The following is a 24,537-nucleotide window of genomic DNA, read 5'->3' as shown; positions in this document are numbered from 1 at the left end:
TACGATAGATAGTAGAAGCGAAATATTTGTGTGCCCGGCATGCGGGCTGCCTTTCTTTATCAACTGCCAACTTATCGCTAACTAATCACTGAAATTGCTTCTTAAAATGTTAACAGCGATTTTCAACGTTGCTAGCGATAAGGATAAGAACGCATTGGTGGGCATTGCTGGCACAGTTCAGTCGCCGAAGGGTCTTCAACTCAGACGCTTGCCTGTGCCCAAGTTCCGCCGCATCTACTCAACTGCTCTACAACATGAAGATCGAATGGGCGCCCGTCAAAGTGCCGCCCAAGCGTCGCTTGGAGACTTTGGTCACGGGACTCTTTACCCTGTTCTTCTTCACGCTGCCGCTGACTTCATTTCTGACCATGGCGCTGCTGCTGGTAAGTAGAAGGAGCTGTCCGTTAAGAGCCAGTTTTCACTGTGTATATCTGCCTACTTTGCAGTACTTTGGCGGCTTTATCATACGCACTCTTCTGGTGATCTATACGGCCTACATATACATCGAGCACAAACGCACCTACTCTGCCATGGACGGCAATGGGTATGTCTCCCCCCGCTCCCCTCCCTCCCTCCCACTAATTCCCTTGACTTTCTCTAGCTGGATGCTGAACCGCACGAACTGTCTGTACCGCATATATCGTAATTATTTTCCCGTTCAATTGGTGAAGACGGCCGACCTGCCGCCCAATAGAAACTATATATTGGCCAGCTTTCCACACGGCATTCTTGGGTAACAACTACACGCAGATATCTTATCAGCTATATAAATGTGTACTTATTGCTTACCAACAATTAGCACCGGCATTTGCATCAATATGGGCCTGGACATTAGCCTTTGGCTGAAGCACTTCCCCCAGGTGCGTCCCAAGGTGGGGACACTCGATCAGCATTTCGTGATACCCTTTCTGCGGGATTTGCTGCGCTGGTGGGGCTTGGTGTCCGTGTCCAAGGAATCGTTGGTCTATTATCTGACAAAGTCCAATGACCCGAAGCATTCGGACAATCGCGATGGCTTCACATCCAACGCTGTGGCCATTTTGGTTGGCGGCGCCCAAGAGGCGCTCGATTCGCATCCCGGCAAATACATTCTGACGCTAAAGAATCGCAAGGGCTTCGTTAAGATGGCCATACGCACGGGGTGAGTTCGGGTGACTGCGATAAGTGCCAGCACATTTACAGCACTCTCTCCCATGAACAGCTCCTCGATTGTGCCCACCATTTCCTTTGGAGAAGTCGACATCTTCGATCAGGTGAACAATCCGCCAGACTCGCTGCTGCGCCGGCTGCAGACAATGGTCAAGAAGCTGACGGGCATATCGCCGCTAATCCCCGTGGGTCGGGGCTTCTTCAACTATACTTTCGGCTTTGTGCCCTACCGTCGACCCATCGTGCAAGTTGGTAAGTGCCGAACTTGGTTTAAATACATTCGATCTCGATTTCTAATGCGAACTGGTTCATTGCTTTAGTTGGCGCGCCAATTGATGTGGTCCAGAGCGCACAGCCGGATCCGGCGTATGTGGATGAGTTGCACGGCAAGGTAATGGAGGCCTTGGAGCGCATGTTTGATCAGTATAAAGATAAATATATGCCGAACGCCACAAAAACACAACTTGTAATACACTAAACACACGGAACAACTGTTTGGCGGGGCTGCCAACTCGCCCACAAAAGTGCCACATTGGTATTTACAACGCAATCAAATTCGGTCACACTTAAAGCTCGAGGCGTTACTTTTCAAATGCCTTGGAGCGTAATATTGCCGGGCTTTTAATTCAAAATGAAAATAAACAAAGCAAACGTGATGTTAAGTGATTAAACTAAATACAATTACATATAAGCATTTATCTATGTTTAGCGTTTAGTTAATTGTATGCAATAAAAAAGGTTAGTTGGTTAATTGTAACGAAAGCGTATGTTCTTTTTATTAATTAATTATTATTATTAATTTACCAATTAAATTTGTTGCTTCGTACATAAATATTATATACAAAAAGAAAAGGAGGATTCGAATTTCATATTGGAAAACTTAACTAAATTTTTGCATTTTTGCGTTTTGTGCCATGATCTTGAATCCATTTTTGGTTTTTTTTTCTTTGTTCATTAACTTTGTTTTTTTCATTTGTATATACTATATAGAATTTTGGTTTAACAACTATGTATAAGGAATTTTAAAAATACAATATTATGCTACACTAAATTCAATCGCAGAATTTTCGAGTAAGGTACAATTAATTTAATTTCTCTTTAGCAACAAATCACCGTTCATAAAGGGTATTTACTAAAAAGCAAAAGTGCGGGATCGAAATCAAATCAAATAAAGAATAAACTATAGAAATTCTCCTAGTTAGTTGGCTTCATTACTAAATTATATAAATTATCTACAAATACCTAGAAACAGCGAATAGGAAATTCCGAAAAATACAATTTCAGAAGGAACACTTGGCATAGTTGGGTTCTGGATATGGCTTAAATCTCGAGTTAATGTGACTACGAATTCTGAATACCAAATTCTGGATGCTTTACCTACAAAATGCATTGCTGTCAAATCTCTCGATTTTTAGCATTATAACAACAATATCTCAATTACTTTTCTATGTATATGATTATCTTTGTAATATTGTAGTAAAAATAATATTCTGTGGGCTTTTGCTTAGAGTCTGTAGTCGTAGTAGTTAAAAGGATTGCAGCTAGTCGAATATTTCGCACTTATATTAACTCACTTTCTTTATATATATCTATATATATATATGATTGGGATCTAGTTATGCGCGTGTGTGTGCGTTAGTGACAAAAATATAAATATATATATATATATTTATGTATATATATTCTGTATTAGAAGCAATTTAATTGCTGCACATTCCAACTAGATAAATACAATTTAGTTAATTTAGCAATACAAAATGTTTAAGTTCGCTTTTGGCATAGATTTTTTGTTTTGTTTATGATGATGGATGAGTTAACAGTTTTCTAATTGATAAAAGAGCCTAAAAACATTTGCTAATTCTCATATCAATTAAATGCTAGCTCTCTCTCTCTCTCTTTAAATTATCTCAATTATTTCTACGTTTTAGGTACTAGCCAGGCAGCCGAATTTGCAAAAGGTTTACGATATTTTTGCTGTGCTTCCAAAAAGCGTACTTCTTTTATCTAAATATTTGTTATATATATATTTTTTTGGTTGCTTTTTAAATCAATCCCTGAGTGCATTTTTTGCTTTATATTTTTTGGTTTTCCTATTAAATGTTTTGCTTGCTTGATTTGGTGTTTTTCCTTTGTCTTGTAATTGTTTGTGCTAGTTTAATTAATAATAATTATATTTTGTCGCCTTGATTTTGTTTTCTCAGTTTTCAGCATTCTAGAATTGATTCGGTTCGGTTGTCGTTCATTGCGCCAATTTTTGCCCCAATTGAAAAAGGTTTATCCATTAACTACACTAAGATACGAATTCTTTACATATATATATTATCTTTTTTCTTTTTTTTTACCAATCTCAAAAATGGTGGCATTGTGCTTTAGTTAAGTCGAGAAAAAACGTTAAGTAATTTGTTAGTTTGATGGACTTTTTTTGGTTTTTTGTTTTTGAGCGCAAAGGTGCATGGAAGATTAACAAGGTGTGTGTGTGTGTGTGTGTGTGTGTGTGTGTGTGTGTTTTAGCTTAAACCATTTAACATTGAACATTTTGAAATCGTTAGGTTGTTCTTCTTTTAGTTGGTGTTTCAATTGCGGTGAGCTCTAATCTAGTTTTAGTTAATTTCATTAGATTTGTTCATTTTATAAGTTTGTATCTACAAAAGACTCCATTTTAAACAATTTTCAAATATATTATGCATTTTGTTGGGATTTCTTTTCGGTTTTATTGATTGCAACAAATATCTATATATATATTTTGTTTACTTTATTTATTTATATATATTTTTTTTGGTTTTTAGTGTGTATATTTAATATATGTATATATATATATATATATATAATCTGGTAATTAGATTCCTTTTGTATAATTACAATTGAATTTATAGTATGTACGTATTTGTTTTCTTAGTTAAGAGTTAGCATATGTACTAACTGTTAGCACACGGGCCGTAATACAATTGCATTTAATTCTTGTCTTCATTTTTGATTAACTACAGTTTCTCTCTAATCGAATTCTCAATTAACAAAATTTTGTAGCCTTTTTTTTTGAATTTCATGATGTATTTTTTGTTGGGATTACATTTTAATTTAGCTATCAGGTTGCGGATTTCCTTTGTTCTTGCCTTTTTCGGATTACAGTATATATTTGTATATATACATATATATCGTCAATATATCTTCTAGTTCTACACATGATCAGCTCGCGTTCCATTTTTGGTTAGTTTTAACTTTAAACCTACACAAAATCTATTTTGTCAACAATAAAACAAAACTTTCGACTTACAATTAAAAAAAAATGGGGAAAACAAGAGTACAATTCTATAAAATTTATACAAAATTTCAATATACCTTTCTCTGTATATATGTATATGTGTGTCGATGTATGTGTAGGTGTATGTGTATTAGTGTATATATGTCCTGTATAACTATATATTTGTGGTGGTTAGAGCTGTCTAGACAGCCACAATGGCCGCCATCTACGAGGCAGTCGGCACGGGATTGAAATAATGCAGGCCATTGGTCTATAAAGCAAAAAATGCAAATATAATTAAATACAAGTTATAGAGGATGTTTTTAAGAGGTGTTAAGTACGCACCGCCATATCGTATTCGGTTATATAGGCGGGTATTTCCAGCTGATCCTTTGTTATGGCCGAATACAGGTGCTCGACGCCGGGCAGCGAGTGCACCTTGGCCTTAATGGCGGGCGCCATGAATGTGGTGAACCACCAGGTCATCATTTTAGTCCAGAACGTGGGATGCACAATATAGAAGGCCTTCAGATTCTTCTTGTATCTGTGGATTAGTCGAAGATTTAGTTAAGAGTTGAGAGTTAAGTAAGTGGACCTTACTTATATGGCAAGACACTGTAGACCTCGCGCAGCCAGTGCAGCGATGGATAGTTGTTTGTGGATGTGAGTGTATGGAAGTAGGCAATGACATAGTCGCCCTTGACAATCGGATCGAGCAGCTTTATCAGATATAACAGCGCCTGCAAAAAGCATATTTCAATTATCAGTTGTTACTCTCAGAGTTATATAGAGTATGTTATCCTTACCTTCTCCAGGTCAAGATTGTGTGCTGGAAACCATTTGCCGCAGAACACAATCACGGGTCGTCCCAGACGATCCACACCGCTCTGATATAGACAACCGATGCCAGATACCTCGTTCAAATCCTCAACTTGTGCGCGCTGCAGCAGGCGTTCGTATCTGTAAAGGGAGAGGGAGAGGAAGGGAAAAGTATTTATATTGTAGGTAGATATAGATTTGTATAGGTAAATGGAATTAAGTCAACTTGTTATTGATCCCACTCAGAGGTGCTAATGGCTTATGGCTAAGCTTAAAAATGCGTATACGACGTGTTGGCCAGCTTAAAAGTTTATTGTTTAGCTAACTGTTAGTCAACTGATTCGGTAGCTGACGGGCACGAGTATTTGCAGTAGTCGTAATTGTGTTTACCTTGCCGTCCGCTTAAAATTCGCAACACATTCATATTATAAATCTCTTGAAAAGGTGTGTACCAGGTTTAGGGGCTGTACGACACATGTACCTGGATATGAGTTAGTTGGGGCTTTAGCTTTATTATTATTGTGCTAAAATGAGCGCAAATATTTGAGCGATAAAAAGCGAGCAACGCAATTAAAAAGTGAAGTAGAATATATATAAATATTATTTTATCTGTCAAAAAGTAGGGAACTTTGTGTATATAGGGGGAAATTACAGCTGTTGAGAACAAATAAACAGACTGTTTAACATTTCAACAAACATACATTTAAATGGGCACTGCTAACAGCAGCTTAAATTATGAACAGAAGCTAGGACCATTTGTTCTCATTTTAAAACTTAACAGTAACAGTTATGTGAAGCCTAGAACAGCTTCAGCAGTGCACAGGCAACTGTTCATCAACTTGGAACTTAAGGTAAACTGTGCCCAGAGAACAGATTTACCCCCTGTTAACAGCAGCTTGTGGGAGAATTTGTAAAAATTAAGCGAAAGTTGTGATTTTGATTTGGGATCTATATCTAAATATATCTCGCAATTAAAGCATTCTTTTTTTTTAACAAAATTCCTTAAATTTTCCATGCAGTTTAATTGTTTTTGAGCTAAAATGTTGATCTTGTGCTCTGTGTAGAACGCCTGACTGAGTCATTTAGTGAATCGTTGACTTCGATATAAATCCAGGTGGCAAATGTTGGTGTTAATTAACCAGTTTCGAATTGGTTACTGGCACACGCCTCACTAACTTTTTGTAGGTGTGTGTGTGTGCGTGTGTGTGTGTGTCTGTTTTGGCTTGGTGCAAAGTGACGCAAGTGAACGTAACTCCGGTAGCAGCTGAGCAAGTGATATGCCGTAAACCCGATAAGCCCGGAGACAGCATCTGCAACGCATCCCCAAAGCAGATTAAGATAAAAGAGTGCCCCCTTATAAAACGAATGTGACGCATTGCGACGCAGCGTGCAAATAAGATACATCTCACATATATATACACATCAAATATATATATGCTATACTCTCTAATAACTATACTAAGTATATTTATGTACTAACAAGTCGCGTGTGAAAATTATTCGCATTTATTGTTGTTGTTTTTGTAGTTAATTTTGAAAATGAGTAACATTAAAATGCAGTTTTATGGCTCAGTTATTTGAACAAGCAACTGTGCATTTGGTATCACTTTTAGTAGCTACAGTGAAAGCTGCCTAAAAATAACCTAACTAAATGATATATGGCAAGTACAATTTGTCTGGCTAAAAGGGAACTTAAAAGCTTCATGTTCATGGTTCATAAGACATTGAAGACACCTTGCCCAGTTACTACTGTAACCCTGGTAAATATACCTCGTCAAACCCTCCCGTAAATTGCATGCATATTGTTCAGTTTGAATTGACAGGCATGTAGGTAAAGTGGGACCAGGCGTAGCATTCCCCTTCCCATTCCCATTCCCATTCTGATTCCCAGGGTCGCGAGTGAACGTGGTTTCAATAATGCATGACTACTGATGAGCTGTCGAGCTGTAAAGGACTCTATTGGCAGTCACGACAGTTATGCTCAATTGGCATATCGGGCGCTATAAATAGACGACAACTAGTTGAAGTTATGAGCCATAATCAAGTCGAGTCGAGTCGAGTCGAGCTCGAGTCATACACTTGACTGAAGTGAAAATGACGTCACGCAATTAAAAGCGCACACATAATTGGTAAGAAAGAAATGTCAAACGTCATCGGCAAAGAGGTTTCACTGTGGGCTGATTCTCTGGCTTGTGGGTGGGTGGTGCTTCAATCAGCGACTGACAACGACAGTGTTTCAATTGATTTCTTTGGTCAATGTTTACCTCTCCTCCGGCGTCTCCATGAGCTCATCGGCTGCGATAATATCCCCGGTGGTCTCCTGCATGGGACTGGAGCCCAAGTCTATGGACGTCATGCCCTCGAGCATTGTCATAGCTGTCGGGTCGGGTTGGCTTGGTTAGGTGGGTGGTTGGTTGGTTGGTTGGTTGTGTGTTGTTGTTATTTGTTGTTGCTGTTCAGCTGCTGTGCTTTAGCTTCTAGTTGTTGTTCAATTACAATGTTGTGCTCGCCTTTTACAGTTTTATCGATCGAGCGAAACGTGAAACGAACGAAACTTTATGGAATTTCGCCTATTTTTTGCCTAGTGCAATTTCTCATCAATTGACGCAAATGGCGCAGACGTTTCGAGTCTTTCAATTACGTTTCAGTTTTTTTTTTTTTGTTTTTATTAATAGAATTCTCAATATTTATTCAAATTGTGGCAGCTACTTTTGCCAGACTTTTGCGTTGCGTACGGAAGCCGCGTGAAATGATTTACTTATGAACCGAAAAATTTACAATATATATATATATAGATGGATATTATGCTTGTGTATATATTGTATTGAGTTTATATAAATCAGTTGGCCAAACTATTCGAACCGTATTCAGAGCACACACGACCATATGAAACGAGCTGCGTTTCTCGACTGAACGGCGGCAGGGCAGCTCTTCAATGCTTACCAAAAGCCAAAACACGCTCTGCCCGCGCGCGCTCTCTCTCTCTCTCTCTCTCTCGCCAGCTCTCAGCTACGAAACGTACGCAGACTTGTGTACCCCAAGAGACGCACACAGCAGGAAGTGCACACACGTTCGCTCTCGCTCTTACACTCCCACGCTCTCTCGCAGTTGTATGCTCTCTCTCTGCAGCTCTCTGCGGCGACTGCGCCTTTGCAGCTGTACAATGACATCAACAGCAACAACAACAACAATAACAGTTGCGGGAGCACAGGCAACTATCCAAGGACACGCCATGGACTAACTGACTGATTGACGGACGGCCTGATTGATTGACTGGCCGACTGACTGACTGCCTGCCTGCCTGCCTCTCTGCCCGATTGCCTGACAGCCGCCAATCGCATAATGCAAATGCCAACAAATCAGTTGAAAAACAGTTAAATTTTCTTTTTCTTGTTTTTTTGGTGTACCACTTTTTTTTCGGACAGCGCCCACGTGACGTATGCGCAATTTTCATTTAAAACAAAGCAAATAACAAACAGGCGAGCCATAAAGCAGAGAGCATGTGTTGGGCGAGAGTGCTCGACTGGCAGATACCCTGCGGACAGCTTAAAAGTATTTAGGCTCTTATATTAATGTATTTGGACATTTATAAATCTCTGTAGAGGAATTTTGTTAGTCCAGAAACAGATGAGATTAATTTTATTTTGGATTTAGCAGATATATATTCAAATATGCCCATGCTTATTTTGCGATTTACAGGCTGTAAACAGGCGAGCAAATGTGAACCCGCCCAAATGCTTTGATCCGGACGAAGCCGCCCGAATGCCTGGCCTGTTTACATGAATATATATGCGTATTACTTATTTGTTATAAATTTATTAACATTAATTTAAGATTTAAATGGATAACAAATGCGATGACACACGATACGAATTGAACAAATCGAACAAAATGTGTGCGGTTGCATTCAACGAACTGCAACATTTCGTGTGCTAATTACATCTGCAGTCAGGTGGGGAGGGGAGGAGGGGGCAGGGGAGGAGGGGGCAGGGGAGGGGGAGCTCCCCACAGAGGGGAAGGGAGCGTTGCTGTTAATTGTGTGGCCCATAATTGAGTTGACGGGGGAGAAGAAAAAAATGTGCACGCATTTGGACAGTGACAACTCGCAATGCTGAATTTCAACTTGAAAAGCCAAAAGTTATTTAATTTTATGCATCATTTGGTTGTTTTTTTTTGTTTCTTGTTTGTTTTTGTTTTTTTCACTATTTGTTATGCATACTCCGGATTGGTCTTGGATTCGTTTTGGGCTCGGAATATGTAGTGCGAAATGCAAATCGCGGCGCAATAAAGTTAAAGGCTAAGGTCAACGCAAACTTTTACGAGGGCAGTTTCTAACTCAAATATGATTATTTGATAAGAAAGAAGTACGAAAATATCTTGTTAATAGGAACTTGTGCTATTTATAGACAAGTTCTCAAGTGAATTTTATTATTTGTGATTTAACTATTTAGTATCTATAGAGTTGGGAGTTGAGCCGAGTTCCAAGGGTTGCAATGCCCAGTTGGGTGGGCATGTATTTTTAGCTAGTTATATTTAGCAAGTGTGAACAAAAATATAAATGATATTTGGTATTTGAGTTTGGTCATGCAAACGATGACGTCGACAGACCGAAGGAATATGACGTCAGAGGCTCAAGAAAGTGCGATTGCGGAAAAAGGGGTTTTGTTAGGAAGGGGAATGGACTACAATTCCACGATACTTGTTCGCGTGCCAATGTCCTCTAAAATTTGCATAGGCACACAAATGCCAGGCAGTGGAGTGGTGGTAGAGGGGGGTTTGGGGGGTGGGGCATCCAAAGGCAGGCAGGCAGGCTGGTTCGAAGGAAAGCCCGGTCAAAGAAGTCATTTGTCAGACGTTTAAGATATTTCCGGCACGCGCACACTAAATACACGAATTCTATTTATTTAAGAGTATTACGAATGATATTACGAACAAAAACCAAATGTGTTTATGTGGCCAACTAAGGGCATTTTTATGAACTGCAGACGGGGCCCAGTTAGAAATAAAAGGCCAATTTGAACGTATTTAATGACGCAAGCGGACACCTGATGTCGACTCGATATGACCAGCCGACTGTTTACCTGATTCTCTTGACACATTGAAGACAGAGGAAACAATAATAATAACAACAAGGGGATTGCACATAAACAACATGCAGAAAACTCATATTACGATCTATTCTTGAGGCTCCCAGCTCGGAATATAATATGATACTGATTTGATACTCGAGTAGTTAGTCTAGGGAACATTTGTGGGGAAATGTGTCTAAAAATGGAGATTCTTTTAAAGTTAATGTAATTGTGTAAAAGCAGACATTTTCGTTGTAAATATCTGTTGATAATTTTCTAGTTTCCTTTTTTGTCTGTTTGAATTATTGGCAAATAAGGATAAGGATAGACTCAGTCGGGAACTAAGCCAATAGGATCCTAGGCCAAGCTTTAGACAAGTCTTGGATGGATGTCTTTACGGAAGACTATGCCCATGCTTATGGTTTTTTTTAGCTATTAGTAATGATTAATAATAATAATAATAAACAATAAATTAGATAGGGTTAGAAGCTTTCTCCTCTTTATAAACATGTTTCACTTGAGTTAGGAGCTGTCTCCTTTAGCACACACACACTCTCTCTCGCTCTCTCTTACTCTCTCGCTCTTTCTTAGTCAGTCTCTCATCTCTCTCTATCTCTCACTTTCCCCTCTTTCTCTCTCTCACTTTCCCCCCGCTCTCTATCTCTCCCACACAATCTGCATATCTCTCTCTCTTCTTCTCTCTCTATCTCTCTCTTCTTCTCTCTATCTCTCTCTTCTTCTCTCTGGCTAACACTCACCTCTCTTGATGCTCCATGCCTTCAATGCCCTCGGCAACGACCCTCTCATAGACACCAGTTCTGGGTCGATCGCTCAGCAAATGCTGCCTGTCCAGATCGCGCTGTGTGTGTGTGAAAGAGCAAGAAAATTATGTTTAGTATGAGAAAAAAGGAGAGAAAGAGTGAAAATCGTTACGCACCTGTAGCTGTGCCTGCAGTCCGCTGCTGTAGGAATTGAGACTGAGGCCATTCATGTCCCGAGCGCCATACTCCAGATCCGAGCTGTTGCCCTCCATGTCGTGTGGACTAACGTCTGAATCGTCGTCAGCTGTGGGAGAGCGGGAGAGCGGGAGAGAGAGAGAGAGAGAGAGAAGTTTAGTATAAGGTGTATTGATACTTTTGTATAAGCCAATTAATTTACATGAGAACTCGAATGAGTTGTTTATCATGTTTGTTTTTGTTTGGATCTATTATCAGTTGGATCTATAATCAGTTGGATCTATTATCAGTTGGATCTATTATCAGTTATCAAAGCTTAGCCTCAATGCCTTGATCGGCTTTTGTTGTGCTGCCCCCAACTTCAGCGCTGCGTAATTTGATATCAACTGAAAGCGACGTCGGCGCCGACAGCTTTGGGACGCCGCTTTTGTTAGCTGCGTCGACGTCGACTGCGATGCGAGCAGCGTAAAAGCAGTCAGCTGAAAGGAGGCGGCCCCCCTTCGCTTAGAGGGAGGGCGAGTTGGCGTCAAATCTGGCGATAAGCGAGTTGCGTTGTTTTTTAAACGTTGACATGATTTAAGTGGGCCAAAACGAAGACGACAGCAGCCACAACAAGAAAAACAGCCACAACAAGAAAAACAGCAGCAATAGAATTGGCAACAACTACAACAACAGCATCCGCTAGAAACACGGCTGACACTCGTCTTAACTAACTGTCGCAGATAAGCCGCACAGTTAATTTAAATGTTTGACTATGAATTCTTTTGATAAACTTGCGTTACGTGCGCCTGCCAAGCAGCACGGCGTAGAGCCTGCCCAGTTATCCAATTGTGGCTGCTGCTCAGAGAGAGAGAGCAAAAGAGAGAAGTTCAGCAAGAAAACTTTGAACTACGAAAAGTTTAACTTCTCTATAACTAAACTAAAAGCTCAAACGATTTACATAAAATGGGAGATATTCGTTTAAAGATTATAGTCTACATTGATTCCAGCATTTAAAGGTACTCTTATTTTGAAGAAAAGGAGTTATTGTTTTTCCCATCTGTCCTTTTTTTGATTGCAAAAATTCTAAGAGTAAATTTTATCATAGTTGTCATCAGTTGCTGTTATCAAACTTACAAAATGCTCTCCTAAAGTATTGTCTGAGCTGTTTACTTTTTTTTTTGAAAAATAACTTCCCAAAATTTAAATAAAATTTCGACCAAACTTTCAAGTGCGCTCACTCGTCTTAAGCTAACAGAACTTTGTCAAAGGTGAATAGATATTCATGTTTGAAGGTTTCTAATTTGTGATTCGTTTTCTAGAGTTGGATCTAGAGTTGCATTGTAAATTTACATATGACCTATGTCTATATAGGATATTTGAGGGAAAAATAATGTTGCCTGATTTAGATGCACGATTGATCTAGAGGCCAAACCATGAAAAAAGAGTCAAAGTTCGTGAAAATCGGATGAGATTTGACCGAGTTATGGGGGTGGGAAATTTAGACCTATGTCTATATGGGATATTTGAGGGCACCATTAATACATGAATTTCGTCCAAAAATAATGTTGTCCGATTTAGATGCACGATTGATCTAGAGGCCAAACCATGAAAAAAGAGCCAAAGCTCGTGAAAATCGGATGAGATTTGACCGAGTTATGGGGGTGGGAAATTTAGAAATATGGCTATATACATAGGATATTTGAGAGAACCATTATTACATGCATTTCGACAAAAAATAATGTTGCCAGATTTAGATGCACGATTGATCTAGTGGCCAAACCATGAAAAAAGAGCCAAAGCTCGTGAAAATCGTATGAGATTTGACCGAGTTATGGGGGTGGGAAATTTAGACCTATGTCTATATGGGATATTTGAGGGTACCATTTATACATAAATTTCGACCTAAAATAATGTTGCCAGATTTAGATGCACGATTGATCTAGTGGCCAAACCATGAAAAAAGAGCCAAAGCTCGTGAAAATTGGATGAGATTTGACCGAATTATGAGGTTGGGAAATTTTGAGGATACTATTTTCACATGATTTATGACTTTACTAAACAAATGTTTATATATATATCTATTTTTTTTTTTTGAATTATAGGTATCACGATTAATTTAAAAGATAGTCTCCGTCTTGGCTTGTCGTGCTCTTTAAATCTGTACTTAAATTAAATTTATTCGAATAAATCGCAATATTTTGCCCCCACTTTTTGCAGCTGCCCCAAAGTATGCAACACTTTTTGGTCTCGCAGAGCAACTGCGCTGCTGACGTCAGTCGCTTGAGTTGCTTCAAATTTTGTCCAAACTTTTTATCAGATTAACGAATTTTACAAGGCTGTTAAATGCTTTTGGCACATCACTTTATACACCCAGATTTATGCATTGTACATATATCCAGTTTTGGTCACAGATTTAATAATTATCGTGTCGATTCTATCACTTACAAATGTAAACTGTTTTGTTATGCGCGTTTCAGCCGAAACGCACTTGTTTAATCAGTTGTGAAAAATAATGGAAAAAAAACCGTTGGAAAATTGCGTTCAATTGATGCCGTTCGCCGTTTGGCTGACCACGCGAAGGTGTCTTTGGAACGTAACTGAAGCCTTAGCAGTGTGTATGGTGGCAATTTGAACGAACTCGGATTCGGATTGGGAATGGGAATGGAACTCGGCAAACGCACAAGCATATATCATGTGTACGCGAGTGTGTGTGTGTGTGTATGCGTGTGTGTGTGTGTGTATGCGTGTGTGTGTGTAGTCTAATCTTATCGACATCGACATTATCGGCAGCTGCTGTCGAGGGGCTAAACAAAGGCAAGAGCCCAAGGCTTGAGCTCTACAGCGAATGATATCAAGAACAGGCACACACACACACACACACACACACACACACACACACACACACACACACACACACACACACACACACAGCTGATAACCGATAGCTGATTAACGATAACTGATAACCCGCAAGCACGTCATCGTTTTAGCACTCACCATGCCGATGACGCATGTGCACACTGTGACTGTGCTGCGGATTGCGTATGATGCGTATCTGTCGATCCGGATCCGGATGCTGTGGCTCGCCCAGCTCGCCGCCCGTATCCTTGGGCAGCTGCCAGAGCGCACTGCGCTCCTCCAGCTGATCGCGTGGGAAGTAGAGCGGCGCCAGCACCTCATAGGTGCCGCGCTCGCTGCTATTGACGCACAGTATCACAACCTGCTGTGTAAACTTGTCCAGAAAGCGGCGAATGGTGCCTGCATGTGTGTGTGTTGTAGAGGAAGATAGGCATTAAATGATTGTTGATATTGAGTCTATACACAATGCTGATTTGATTGATTTAGCTACAAAGTACAATCTAGGGAGGCTAGTAAGAACCAGTTGGGTAATGTATGGCCTAAACTGATTGGGAATTATAGCGAAATGCAATAGAAGTATGCGTACTCTTTGTGTGACGAGCTTTAAATGAGTATAATTCTTAGAATATCTAAGAAAATAATTGTAGTTGGCCAATAATTAGGCTAAAGCTTGAATTCTTAGAAAGAAGACTTCAAAAACTGCACTAGGCACTTTCTATAAAAATATTAAACTTATGTAGATATTGTATAGGTTGTTATCTAGAAGCCCCCAGTAAAATGCCTTCGTAGTACAAAATTCTCTGCATACTATGCTAAGTAAAGAGAAAATAATTGAGAACTCTATCTAAGAGCTCTATCTTAAACTAATCTATTACTCAAGGCTTGTTAATTTAACAGTCTGATGATTGTTAGAGAAATAGATAAATTAGGGATTGAGTAATGCCTCTAAAATTAGAATTAATAGAATACATATGGCTAGAAGATACTACAAATGGAACTCATGCGAGTAGACAAACGAATGACTAGATGACTAACCAAGAGATAAGCAAAGATTCTACAAATATCACATAAATACGTCATTTATACGCCAAATCAAATCAGATCAGTTTAGATCAGTATAGTCGCTAGATTTCTGGCGTTACTCACGCAGGGCAATGTGCGCGGCCACATCGGCTGGAAAGGTCTTCTGATTGCCACTCACATTGCACACGGCGATTGTGCGCAGATTCAGCTCCTTGGCCTTGCAGAGAACGTTTCTGTGCCAGATCACAAGAGAGAGAGAGAGAGAGAGAGATGCATTAGCAAAGCTTAAGAAAATTGTCCGGCATAGCGAGGCTAACCTGTAGCAACAGTGCAGCGCATTCTCGGCGGCCGTCTTGAGCTTCTCCTTGTAGGCGGGTGCAACAGTGTGCAGAACATACTTGGCTGGCAGATTGTATCCACGCGTAACGCGCACATCACCAATGCGGCACTCTGCGGGGGAGGAGGAGAGAGAGAGAGACAATGTGATCAGGTTAAAGGATCTGTAGAGGATATATGTATTTGCTGGCTTACCCTTTACGGTTGTGCTCAGTTCCTCTTTGAGCTGATTGCCGGCAACGGCGATAATGCGCTCCGATATGCTATTGCTTTCAGTCAGGGTTTCGTCGCTGCTGTTCGTGATGGCATCCACCTCCAGTGTGGTCATGTCGCCATCCCTGAAAAGGCAAAGGAGATTAGACTAGACAGTATTGGGGTTGGAGCTGAACTGAAGCACTTACCAAATCACCAGACGATTGTTGACATCTTTGGACAGGGGAAAGGGACTGCAATTGTGACGCGGTCCGCCGAGCGTCGAATAATCCGTTAGGGGCAGCCGTGTATCCGTCTTCTGTGAGCCACCCCAGGTGGCCAGGTTATCCAATTTGACGAGCTAATTGAATGTTTTTTTCTTTATTATAATTATTTCTGCTATAACATTGGTTCATTGGAAGACTTACACATGAGTTGGTGCTGGAACTGGAACTGGAGTCGAACGCTTTGAAGTCCACATTTGAGTTAGTGTCGAGACGCATTGCGCTATAACGAGTTGGGAATTATTATGAAGGTTGTATTAAAAACGGTTGGAGAAGTGGAAAATGAGTGAATGAATGTGAGTGTGTGTGAGTGTAATAGGAGTTAATGTAGGAGTTAGATTCAAGTGAAGTGAAAGAGAGACCTACAGAGCGAGAGAGTGAGAGAGCAAGGGGGAGAGACTTACATAGAGAAAAAGAAAGAGAGAGAGAGGGCTAGAGTTTATAATGTTTAATAGGACATTCAAGTAGAAGGGTAGTCAAAAAGAAGGCGCAAAGCATTAGAGAGATCCGAAAACTGTAGAGCTTGAAGGACTGTAGGGTAAAGAAGAATTCGTCTATGATCTATGGGGAAATATTGGTTGGGGGAATACCCCTACTCTTGAAGTGCCTGGCCCGCCTCTGTCTGTTCCCTACGTTCACACAGCTTTCTATGCCCCATTTGTATATGTTAACTGGCAACAGGGTATACAAAGCGAGCTGCCTTTCTATTGTATTAATCTGCACAAATTTAAAGAACCTGAACCGTAGTTCAGATGTTGCCAATTAATATGTCACAGACTTCGATAAACTGTGGGCCAAGCCAACGGCCTGTTGGCTGTCAGCTGTTGAAACCGCTTGAAACTGGTCGAAAGCGACGAAGACGACGACAAACTCTATGAATACACTCGGCTTATCTAAATTTAACCAAGACCAGACGCTGTGAGTCAGCAATGGAGCATGTCAGCGAGCGTCAACGAACTTGTTGTTGTTCTGGCACAGAAACGAACTGTTTAACTAGTTGTGGCATTCTAATTGCCACTAACAGAAAGAAACAACAGATGAAAATGAAAAACAAATAAACTGAACAACAAGCGAAACAAATGAAAAATCCAAACGATTCATTTTGTGAATATAACAAATGGCAAAGATATTTCTTACGAGCGAGAGTCTCAGCTATCTCGAGCCTGGAAAGCAGCCTCAGCTTCAGCTGCCCCACGCACTGGAAAGAGCTCTATTTATGGCATGTGCGTCAGAAGCGTTGAATGGCAGTTGCTGAAACAAAGGCGCAGCGCCCAAAGCCCTTTTGCAGCCTGCCACCTGCCAACTGCCACCTGCCACCTGCCAACGTGCAACGTGCAACAACTGCGCCTGCAACGCGCTGCCTTTTCTAATTGCCACAGCCACAGCAGGTAACATTGACAGCTCTCCCTCTCTCTTTCTCTCTCGGTTGAACTTTGCACTTTTGCACAGCAGCCATGCAAAGCTGCAGGCGTATATATATAGTATATATATATATACGATATATAGTATATGGCATCTGGTGTGTATATACAGCTCTGGCAGTCTGGCCTAAATCGTTTTTCGGTAATCTGGCTCAAGGTGCTTTTTTCGAGTGCGGCCGATAACAAAAGCCCATCCCCCTTCCCCACACCCCCTCCCAAAACCCCGCTCAAAGACAAACAATGAACGCACATTTATGTGCCATCATTATATAAGGGAGCTATACTATATAGCTTTATTTTATATATGCACATTGATAAATTCATCTGCAAATGTTTGCATTTCAATTCACAATTAAGAGAGAGCGAGAAAGAGAGAGGGAGGGATGCTGCACGACTGGCTGAATACCCCGCAAAATTAAACAAGAGCTTGTTGTGAAAATAATTAACGATTTCTCCCGAATGCCAGAGTCAATTACAAGTATCCCCTTTTGCGAGTCATCACTGTACCAACAACACATTAATATGCAATAAAAAAAAACTGATGCGTTGTAATGCGGAGAAATCGAGTTCTCATTCCGGGGGAATACCAAGAAAATTGCAACCAAAATAGCTGCTGTGTATTTTAAGCACATTGTTATAAGGTTTTGGTTTTATGTGAACTTAACGGGAGCTCCCGACTAGGGGATACCCTGAACCCTCTTCTTCCAACAGGCGATAGGTATAAAATGAAAGATACTTGATATATATATATACGATTCTAGAAGCTACTTGTCAAGTTTGGTAACTCTAGCTCATATTATTTGCCGAAATTGCTTACTTGAATTGATTACTTGGAAACGGGACAAGTTATCGAATATCGGAAAGAAACTCTGCGCGGGGACTAGGAGGACCTACAGCTAAAATTTCAAGTCTCTAGCTCTTATAGGTTCCGAGATCCTTGACAGACAGACGGACATGGCTAGATCGACTCGGCTGTTGATGCTGATCAAGAATATATATACTTTATGGGGTCGGAGATGCTTCCTTCTGCCTGTTACATACATTTGCACAAATACATAATACCCTTTTTAACCATTTTCAATGGGTTCAGGGTATAAAAATCCTGAGATCGAATAGGCAGTTGGATAACTAGATATATACATATATAGGATATAGTTGGTCTAACAAGGATTAAGAATCTGTTTGGCTTAGTTCTTAATAATATTTATAACTTTTCCTCAAGTAATACTTTATATGCTTGACTTTAAATGGAGTTAGGATCTCTTTGCAATGGTTTCTTATTATACTTCCAACTCTTCTAAAGTAATACCCTATAAAACCCCCCCTTTGAACACCCTGTGAAAGGCGAGTACACATGTTAACCTGTAGATATACTCTATTATTTATCCTAAACAAACATTAGCATGCGTCCAAATACATCCGCAATTAATTAATTTGTGTTGTTTCAAGTTATAAACCAATTATGGCCAAAATGCTTTGAGGGCTTTTGCATACAAATTGTACTTTTAAGCTTTTATGTAATTCATTAGACTCGATTGTGAATTACCCAAGTTGTGATGAATATTTCTTTGTATTTAAATATATTTAATAGCGGGGGGTTTTTTTTCTGAAGTTTAATTGTGAATTAGAGATTTGTAAATATTATAAATTAAAAAGTAACTTCTTTCCCATGGCTAGACGGATTTGCTTGTCTAGCCTGGAACTATTAATTCTGATGACTTGGCAAACACATTTTTCGGAGTTCCAGAATATTTGCACTTGCAAAACTGTCTGACAGTCGCGGAAGCCGCAGATTTGCGTCAGTGTCGGACGTGAATACACAAATGTCAACTTTTTGTTTTTGACAAAAGCTACACAGTTAGTTCATCAAGAAGGTATTTGTGAGGAGAGAGAGAGAGAGAGAGAGGCAGCAAAAATTCGTTTACAATTCGCAACTGGTTAAAGCGCAAAACAGACCAAAAGCAAGCAAGAGATTATATATATTTGTGTATTTATTAACTGCAACTCATTACAAAGATAAAGACTAATAAAACAACTAAACAAACTAGACGAGCGGAATGCAAAGCAATGCATTTGTTGAATATACTATATAAATGCAGCTACTAGTCATATAATACCTTATACTATATGCCCATTTATCGGGCTATTTTAAGACCAAATAATGTGTTGATGATGTGATTTATTTGTTTACAGTTTAAGTTTCAGCTATGCCATGGCACACCCTGTACACAAGTCAAGCGGGTCTGGGCAGTAAATCTAAATTGACAAATATTTACATGCGAGAGAGAGAGAGAGAGAGGGGGAGAGAGCGAGGGGCAGCTGTATGTGCAGGTGTTGTGGCTTTTAGTTTTAGCTGTTGTCCATTCTAATTGCTAATTTTGTAGCCAAAGCCAAGTAGTTGCCAGATATCTGAACCAAACAGGCCTGCAACCACCCCTCGCCCCCCTCCTTACAGGTGTGTGTGTGTGTGTGTGTGTGTGTGGGTGTTGACTTTTGAATGAATTACGTCTCAGCTTGGCTGTGTGCTTGATAAGCGCCGCGCTCGACTGTCTAAAACCTAAGGCAAATAAATGCCGTCAACAAAAAAACTTGGTCATAACGCGCTGCTGCCTCCGTGTGTGTGTGTGTAGAGGTGTGTGTGTGTGTGCGGCTGTGTGTACGTCAGACGATCACATCATCATCAAATAGTTTATATTTTACAGAGATTTAGTTGGGACAGTCGCCCAGTTGCAGCCAAATTCTAGTTGAGGCACACATTACGTATACGCCGCGTGCAGCGCAGCCAAATGTCAAAATGCAAAGGCATTAAATATGAAAGAATGGCACGCCCACCATTTGGACAGCCCACTTTTGGGTTCAGTTTCAGACGCAATAAACCAGCGACTGCTTTTCGACTCAAATTAATGGGAAGACTATGTGATTGTTGTTCAAGTTGTTGTTCAAGTCGTTGTTGTTGTTGTAGTTAAAGTTGTTGTTGTTGTAGTTAAAGTTGTTGTTGTTGTTGCTTCTACTCCTTGGCTTGTTGACGTTGACGTGCCACAGTCAATTATATTATTCTGAAACGCAGTACCATGTTTTTCAGTTCGTTTCTTCGTTCTTGTCGGTTATATGTCAAACTGTTCCCAACTTGAAATGTATTTGCTTCACTGCAATTACGAGGGGAAACGGGGGGAGGGATAAGCTTGAAAATGCACATGACGCGACGCAGTATATCTAATAAGTAACAGACAGTAATTGGTAATTGTTATATAAGTGGCTGCATTATAGAAGTAAATACGAGCTCGAGTAGAACTTGCGCTTTGCTCTTAAATTATTTAACATGAATGTTAACCTTTTGTTGAATTCAGACCGTTTTTGCTTAAATTAAGCGAACTATGCTGAGTACGGCAAAATTCGACAAGGTATATATAAAACAATGTTAAAAATTTACTTTTTCTTCAAAGTACATTAACATGCATGTTTTTTTTTTATTGATTGTTTTGTAGAAGTAAATACAAACTCATTTACTTTGCTGTTAAATTGTTTAACATGAATGTTAACCTTTTGATGGATTCAGACCGCTTTTGCTTAAATTAAGCGAACTATTCTTACGCTGAATGCGGCTTAAGTTAACGAGAGTGTACTTGAGTAAAGGTAAATTTTAAACATGCATGTTAATTTTTTAAGCTTAAAATCGAGCACTTGCATATTCATTTACAAGCTGGAGGCAGTGTATCTGTTCTATCGTTCACAATCTCCTTTTTCTTCAAGTTAATATGAAATGTCAAAAATTTACTTTTCTATAAAGTAAATTAACATGCATGTTAACTTTTGAAGGCTCGTCTCGAGCTTTTTCATATTCATTTACAAGCTGGATGCAGTGTATCTGTTCTGTCGAACACAGTCTCCTTTTTCTACAAGTTAATATGAAACAATATCAAAAATTTACTTTTCTATAAAGTAAATTAACATGCATGTTAACTTTTTAAGGCTCGAATCGAGCTTTTGCATATTCATTTACAAGCTGGAGGCAGTGTATCTGTTCTGTCGATCACAGTCTCCATTCGGCCAACTCTTACGTGTGCCGTTGACTCCCAAGATACTCCCGAGATACTCCCAGCTCGTTGCAGCTGTTCCCCAGTTGGTATTTTGTACGATATTTGTCGCATTTTGTGCTGTATTTTGTTCGCGTTGCAGAAGTTTTGTTTACACTACACGCTCAATCCGCCAAACTGTTGCATAATCAATGCGAAATTTGTCGCCCACATGCCCAAGGACTGCCAAGGACTTATACTAACAGGTCTTGGCCCGCTTCCCCACCAGGCCCATATATGTACACATATATATATATATATATATATATATGGTATATGTGTGCATGCGGTAACTGCGCTTGGCACGAAACAAAATATTACGTATACGGCCTGTTGGCAGTATGTCCTTTGCTGCCTTTTTTGATCTCTGGCCGAAAATAAGTCCATAAAGAGAGACCAAAAGAAAACGTAAGCAACGTGCCACGACATATGACGAGTGCGGGGGAATGGAATTGGGCATGGGCAGGGATTCGGATTCCGATTGGGTATGGGATTGGGATTGGGAATGGGCATAACAAATGACAATGCCAACTTTTTGTACCAGTCAGCGAGCGTTCGATTTGTTTATCTTCGAATTTCGACGCTTAACGTCAACGTCAAACGTGCTTGTTATTCTTTTTTCCACTCTTGTTAATACTATTGTTGCTGTTGTTGTTGTTGTTTCGTTGTTTATATTTATTTTGAATGCGTCATTCGTCGCGGTTTGTGGGCTCGGTCTCAGTCTCGGTTTCAGTTTCCGACTCTTTTCAATCATTAAACACAGTCCAGTCGAAAAACAATCAGAGAGTTAAGTATAGTTCTCTTTGAAAGACAAGATTAATCCAATAATCATCATCATCATCATGATGTCACATTCAAATTGCTGCATTTACGACTGCATTTATAGAATAATAGACACACATTTTGGCCAAGCTATAAACGCATTCATGTCTGGCTCGAACTGACCCCATTTGCCATGTACATATATCCGATAATTGATATCAAAATGAGTCGCTTCTGTATATTTCTCCTAGCACACTCGTCAATTCCTCATATATCCTAGCTAAGCTGCTTACTAATAATTATTATAATCGTTACGACAATCATTTGTATTGAATGCGCACAGTGGGCAAAAGTTGACAAATATGCCGCAGAAATATAATTGAATTAATAAACTGAGCTCTTTTTGAAAATTGACTTCGCATTTTGCTTGAATAAAGTAATATAATTATTTCTCATTAAATTACCAAAAATTGCATTTTAAGCCCACTGTGCCAATACCTAATATTAACAAATAATAAATGTAATAGAGTTATCAATAGCTTTTTGATATCTGAGCGCTTATTGAGCTCTTCGCATACCCTGTAAACAAAGCGTATAGGTATACCCTCTTAAAGTGTACTCAAAAGAGGAGTTGCAAGTTTTTACTTAGGAAAAAAGTGAAAAACTTGCATTAAGAAAATGATATAGAAATCTTTACATAGGAATCAATATGCCCCACAGGTCTGGCACTTACATGTGGACACCTTAAAAGCATTTGATAATTGAACTGCAAAAGCGCATTCAACCGGGGAATAGCTACAGGGTGCACGGGGTGCACGGGGCGCACAGGGTGAATATGTTATTGAATAAACAAAGTGCAAAGTACATGTGTACAGAGTCTAGTGTTCGTTTATGGCATTGAGCAAATGGTAAATAACAGGGTATGGGTATGGGCGGGGGAGTTAAGGACAGAGGCTTCTCTAGCGCTGACAATTAATCAGTTATGGTGGTATATGTGGGTCATGCGGGGTATATTTGAGGTATGTGGGGCATGTTTGCGGCTGTCATACACCACCTGGGCTACTAGAATATGAAGCTAGGCCTTGGGTTTCGCCTATTGGCTCTGAGTTCTGCACCCACACACACACACATATATATATGTACACACACTTATCTACATTAAGAGAATTTTATCGTTTTATTTCCATTGCATTGCGCTGCACGTAAAACAGACAAGATTTGAATGCTAAGCCTAAAATAACTGCACATTTCTCCCATTCTTAAGCCGCATTCTTTGACGGCGTCCACTTACAGTTAGTTTGTTGTTTTGCTCTCTCTATCTCCAATGCTGCTTCAGCTGCTGCGGCGGCGGCGGCGGCTGCTGCAGAATTGGACAGCAAAACCGTTGCACAAGCCTTGAAGGTTACGTTTTGATACGTTACCGACACAGATGCATGTGTGTGTATGTGTGTTTTGCAGTAATTCTTGTATATGTATGTGTGTGCGTTACTGTGGCTTCGGCTTCGGCTTTGGCTCTGTGCCTATCGAGCCCAACAAAACTTCTATTGTATAACTAAAATGCAGGCACAAGTAACTGGTATATTGGTAAAGATCTATAGAAAACGGAACTTGTAAAGAATTGCCTTCAAAACTGCACGCACATAAACGGCTTTGGTGACTTTTGCAAAATGAAAACACCGAAAAGAAAAGCCAGCTCCATCAAAAATTTACACACAGGCACACGTACGCGAAGTGTGCGTGGAGGAGGGGGTATGAGTAAAATGAAAATGCGGCAGTCAGTGTTAGGCGCGGTGTGTGTATGTGTGTCAGGTAACTCTACGAGTGTGTATATATATGCATGTGTGTGTGTGTGTGTGTGTGTGTGTGTTAAAATGAAAACTTGAATGCTTTAGCTTAATTTTTACGCACTTTTCTCAATGGATACAACTCGTTTCACAATTTACGCACTTCCCAGCACTTGATGCCTAGTTGCTTTTGTTTTTTCCTTCGTTTGTTTCGCACTTTTTGTTGCTTTATTGCCTTAACTTTACTTTGTGCACTCTTTTTTTATGTTGGTGTTTATGTGTGTGGTTTTTAGTGTTTTGTGTGTGTGTGTGTTGCAAATTAACTGGCGTAAACTCGTTATCTCTGCCCAACGCTCGTCACGAATTCACGTTCGACACTAAAAGCTCGGGCTTAGACTTCTTGGAGCTAGAGGCATTCAGCGCTAAAAAACGAACAAACAGGGTGACCGTTGCGTTGCTTAAGATAATGTCTAAAATAAATACCAAAACACAAGTGCTGCATGACAAAAGCTGATTGCCTTCGTCTAGCTACCGCTGGCAAAGCTGTGTGGCTATGTGGCGCGCAAATGTGAACAAATTTGAATTTGCCT

The 24,537-nt window shown here is 39.9% G+C and overlaps 2 protein-coding genes across 4 annotated transcripts; one reads left to right on the top strand and one right to left on the bottom strand.

Annotated features, from left to right (window-relative positions):
- Window positions 1-102: 102 nt before the first annotated feature.
- LOC135430651 (2-acylglycerol O-acyltransferase 2-A-like) lies at window positions 103-1,911 on the top strand. Its single transcript, XM_064685407.1, has 6 exons — window positions 103-383; window positions 447-544; window positions 602-733; window positions 800-1,141; window positions 1,202-1,401; window positions 1,470-1,911. Exons 1-6 carry the CDS (start codon window positions 255-257, stop codon window positions 1,625-1,627), a joined length of 1,059 nt encoding a protein of 352 aa, XP_064541477.1. The 5' UTR covers window positions 103-254; the 3' UTR covers window positions 1,628-1,911.
- On the bottom strand, window positions 1,897-24,317 carry Gdap2. 3 transcript variants are annotated; one of them, XM_064685402.1, is made up of 13 exons: window positions 24,072-24,317; window positions 16,052-16,130; window positions 15,833-15,984; window positions 15,627-15,769; window positions 15,413-15,545; window positions 15,219-15,328; window positions 14,211-14,471; window positions 11,213-11,340; window positions 11,034-11,134; window positions 5,194-5,347; window positions 4,988-5,127; window positions 4,733-4,931; window positions 1,897-4,658 (listed from the first exon to the last, which is right to left on the bottom strand). In XM_064685402.1, exons 2-13 carry the CDS (start codon window positions 16,124-16,126, stop codon window positions 4,614-4,616), a joined length of 1,641 nt encoding a protein of 546 aa, XP_064541472.1. In that variant the 5' UTR covers window positions 16,127-16,130; window positions 24,072-24,317; the 3' UTR covers window positions 1,897-4,613. The 3 variants fall into 3 exon arrangements, with proteins under 3 accessions (XP_064541472.1, XP_064541473.1, XP_064541475.1); XM_064685403.1 differs by lacking the exons at window positions 14,211-14,471; window positions 15,219-15,328; window positions 15,413-15,545; ... (2 more) ...; window positions 16,052-16,130; window positions 24,072-24,317 and adding an exon at window positions 11,434-11,581; XM_064685405.1 differs by lacking the exons at window positions 11,034-11,134; window positions 11,213-11,340; window positions 14,211-14,471; ... (4 more) ...; window positions 16,052-16,130; window positions 24,072-24,317 and adding an exon at window positions 7,471-8,105.
- Between the last annotated feature and the right edge of the window lie 220 nt (window positions 24,318-24,537).

Source organism: Drosophila montana, unplaced genomic scaffold, assembly GCF_035044405.1.
Source record: "Drosophila montana isolate Dmon_TW-CO22-7 unplaced genomic scaffold, ASM3504440v1 contig_3031_1, whole genome shotgun sequence".
In the NCBI taxonomy this organism is placed as follows: Eukaryota; Metazoa; Arthropoda; class Insecta; order Diptera; family Drosophilidae; genus Drosophila; species Drosophila montana.
Note: the sequence above shows the minus strand (reverse complement) of the source record. Positions and strands in the feature narration are given on the sequence as shown.

Bases quoted from the DNA above. Each gene is read 5' to 3' on its own strand.
- Gdap2 (XM_064685402.1), bottom strand. From the start codon at position 16,126: ATGCGTCTCGACACTAACTCAAATGTGGACTTCAAAGCGTTCGACTCC. The intron at 15,546-15,626 runs GTAAGCCAGCAA...CCTCCCCCGCAG, and splicing joins ACTGAGCACAACCGTAAAGG to AGTGCCGCATTGGTGATGTG. The intron at 11,135-11,212 runs GTGCGTAACGAT...ACACACACACAG, and splicing joins GACTGCAGGCACAGCTACAG to CGCGATCTGGACAGGCAGCA.
- LOC135430651 (XM_064685407.1), top strand. From the start codon at position 255: ATGAAGATCGAATGGGCGCCCGTCAAAGTGCCGCCCAAGCGTCGCTTG. The intron at 545-601 runs GTATGTCTCCCC...GACTTTCTCTAG, and splicing joins TCTGCCATGGACGGCAATGG to CTGGATGCTGAACCGCACGA. The intron at 1,402-1,469 runs GTAAGTGCCGAA...TCATTGCTTTAG, and splicing joins TCGACCCATCGTGCAAGTTG to TTGGCGCGCCAATTGATGTG.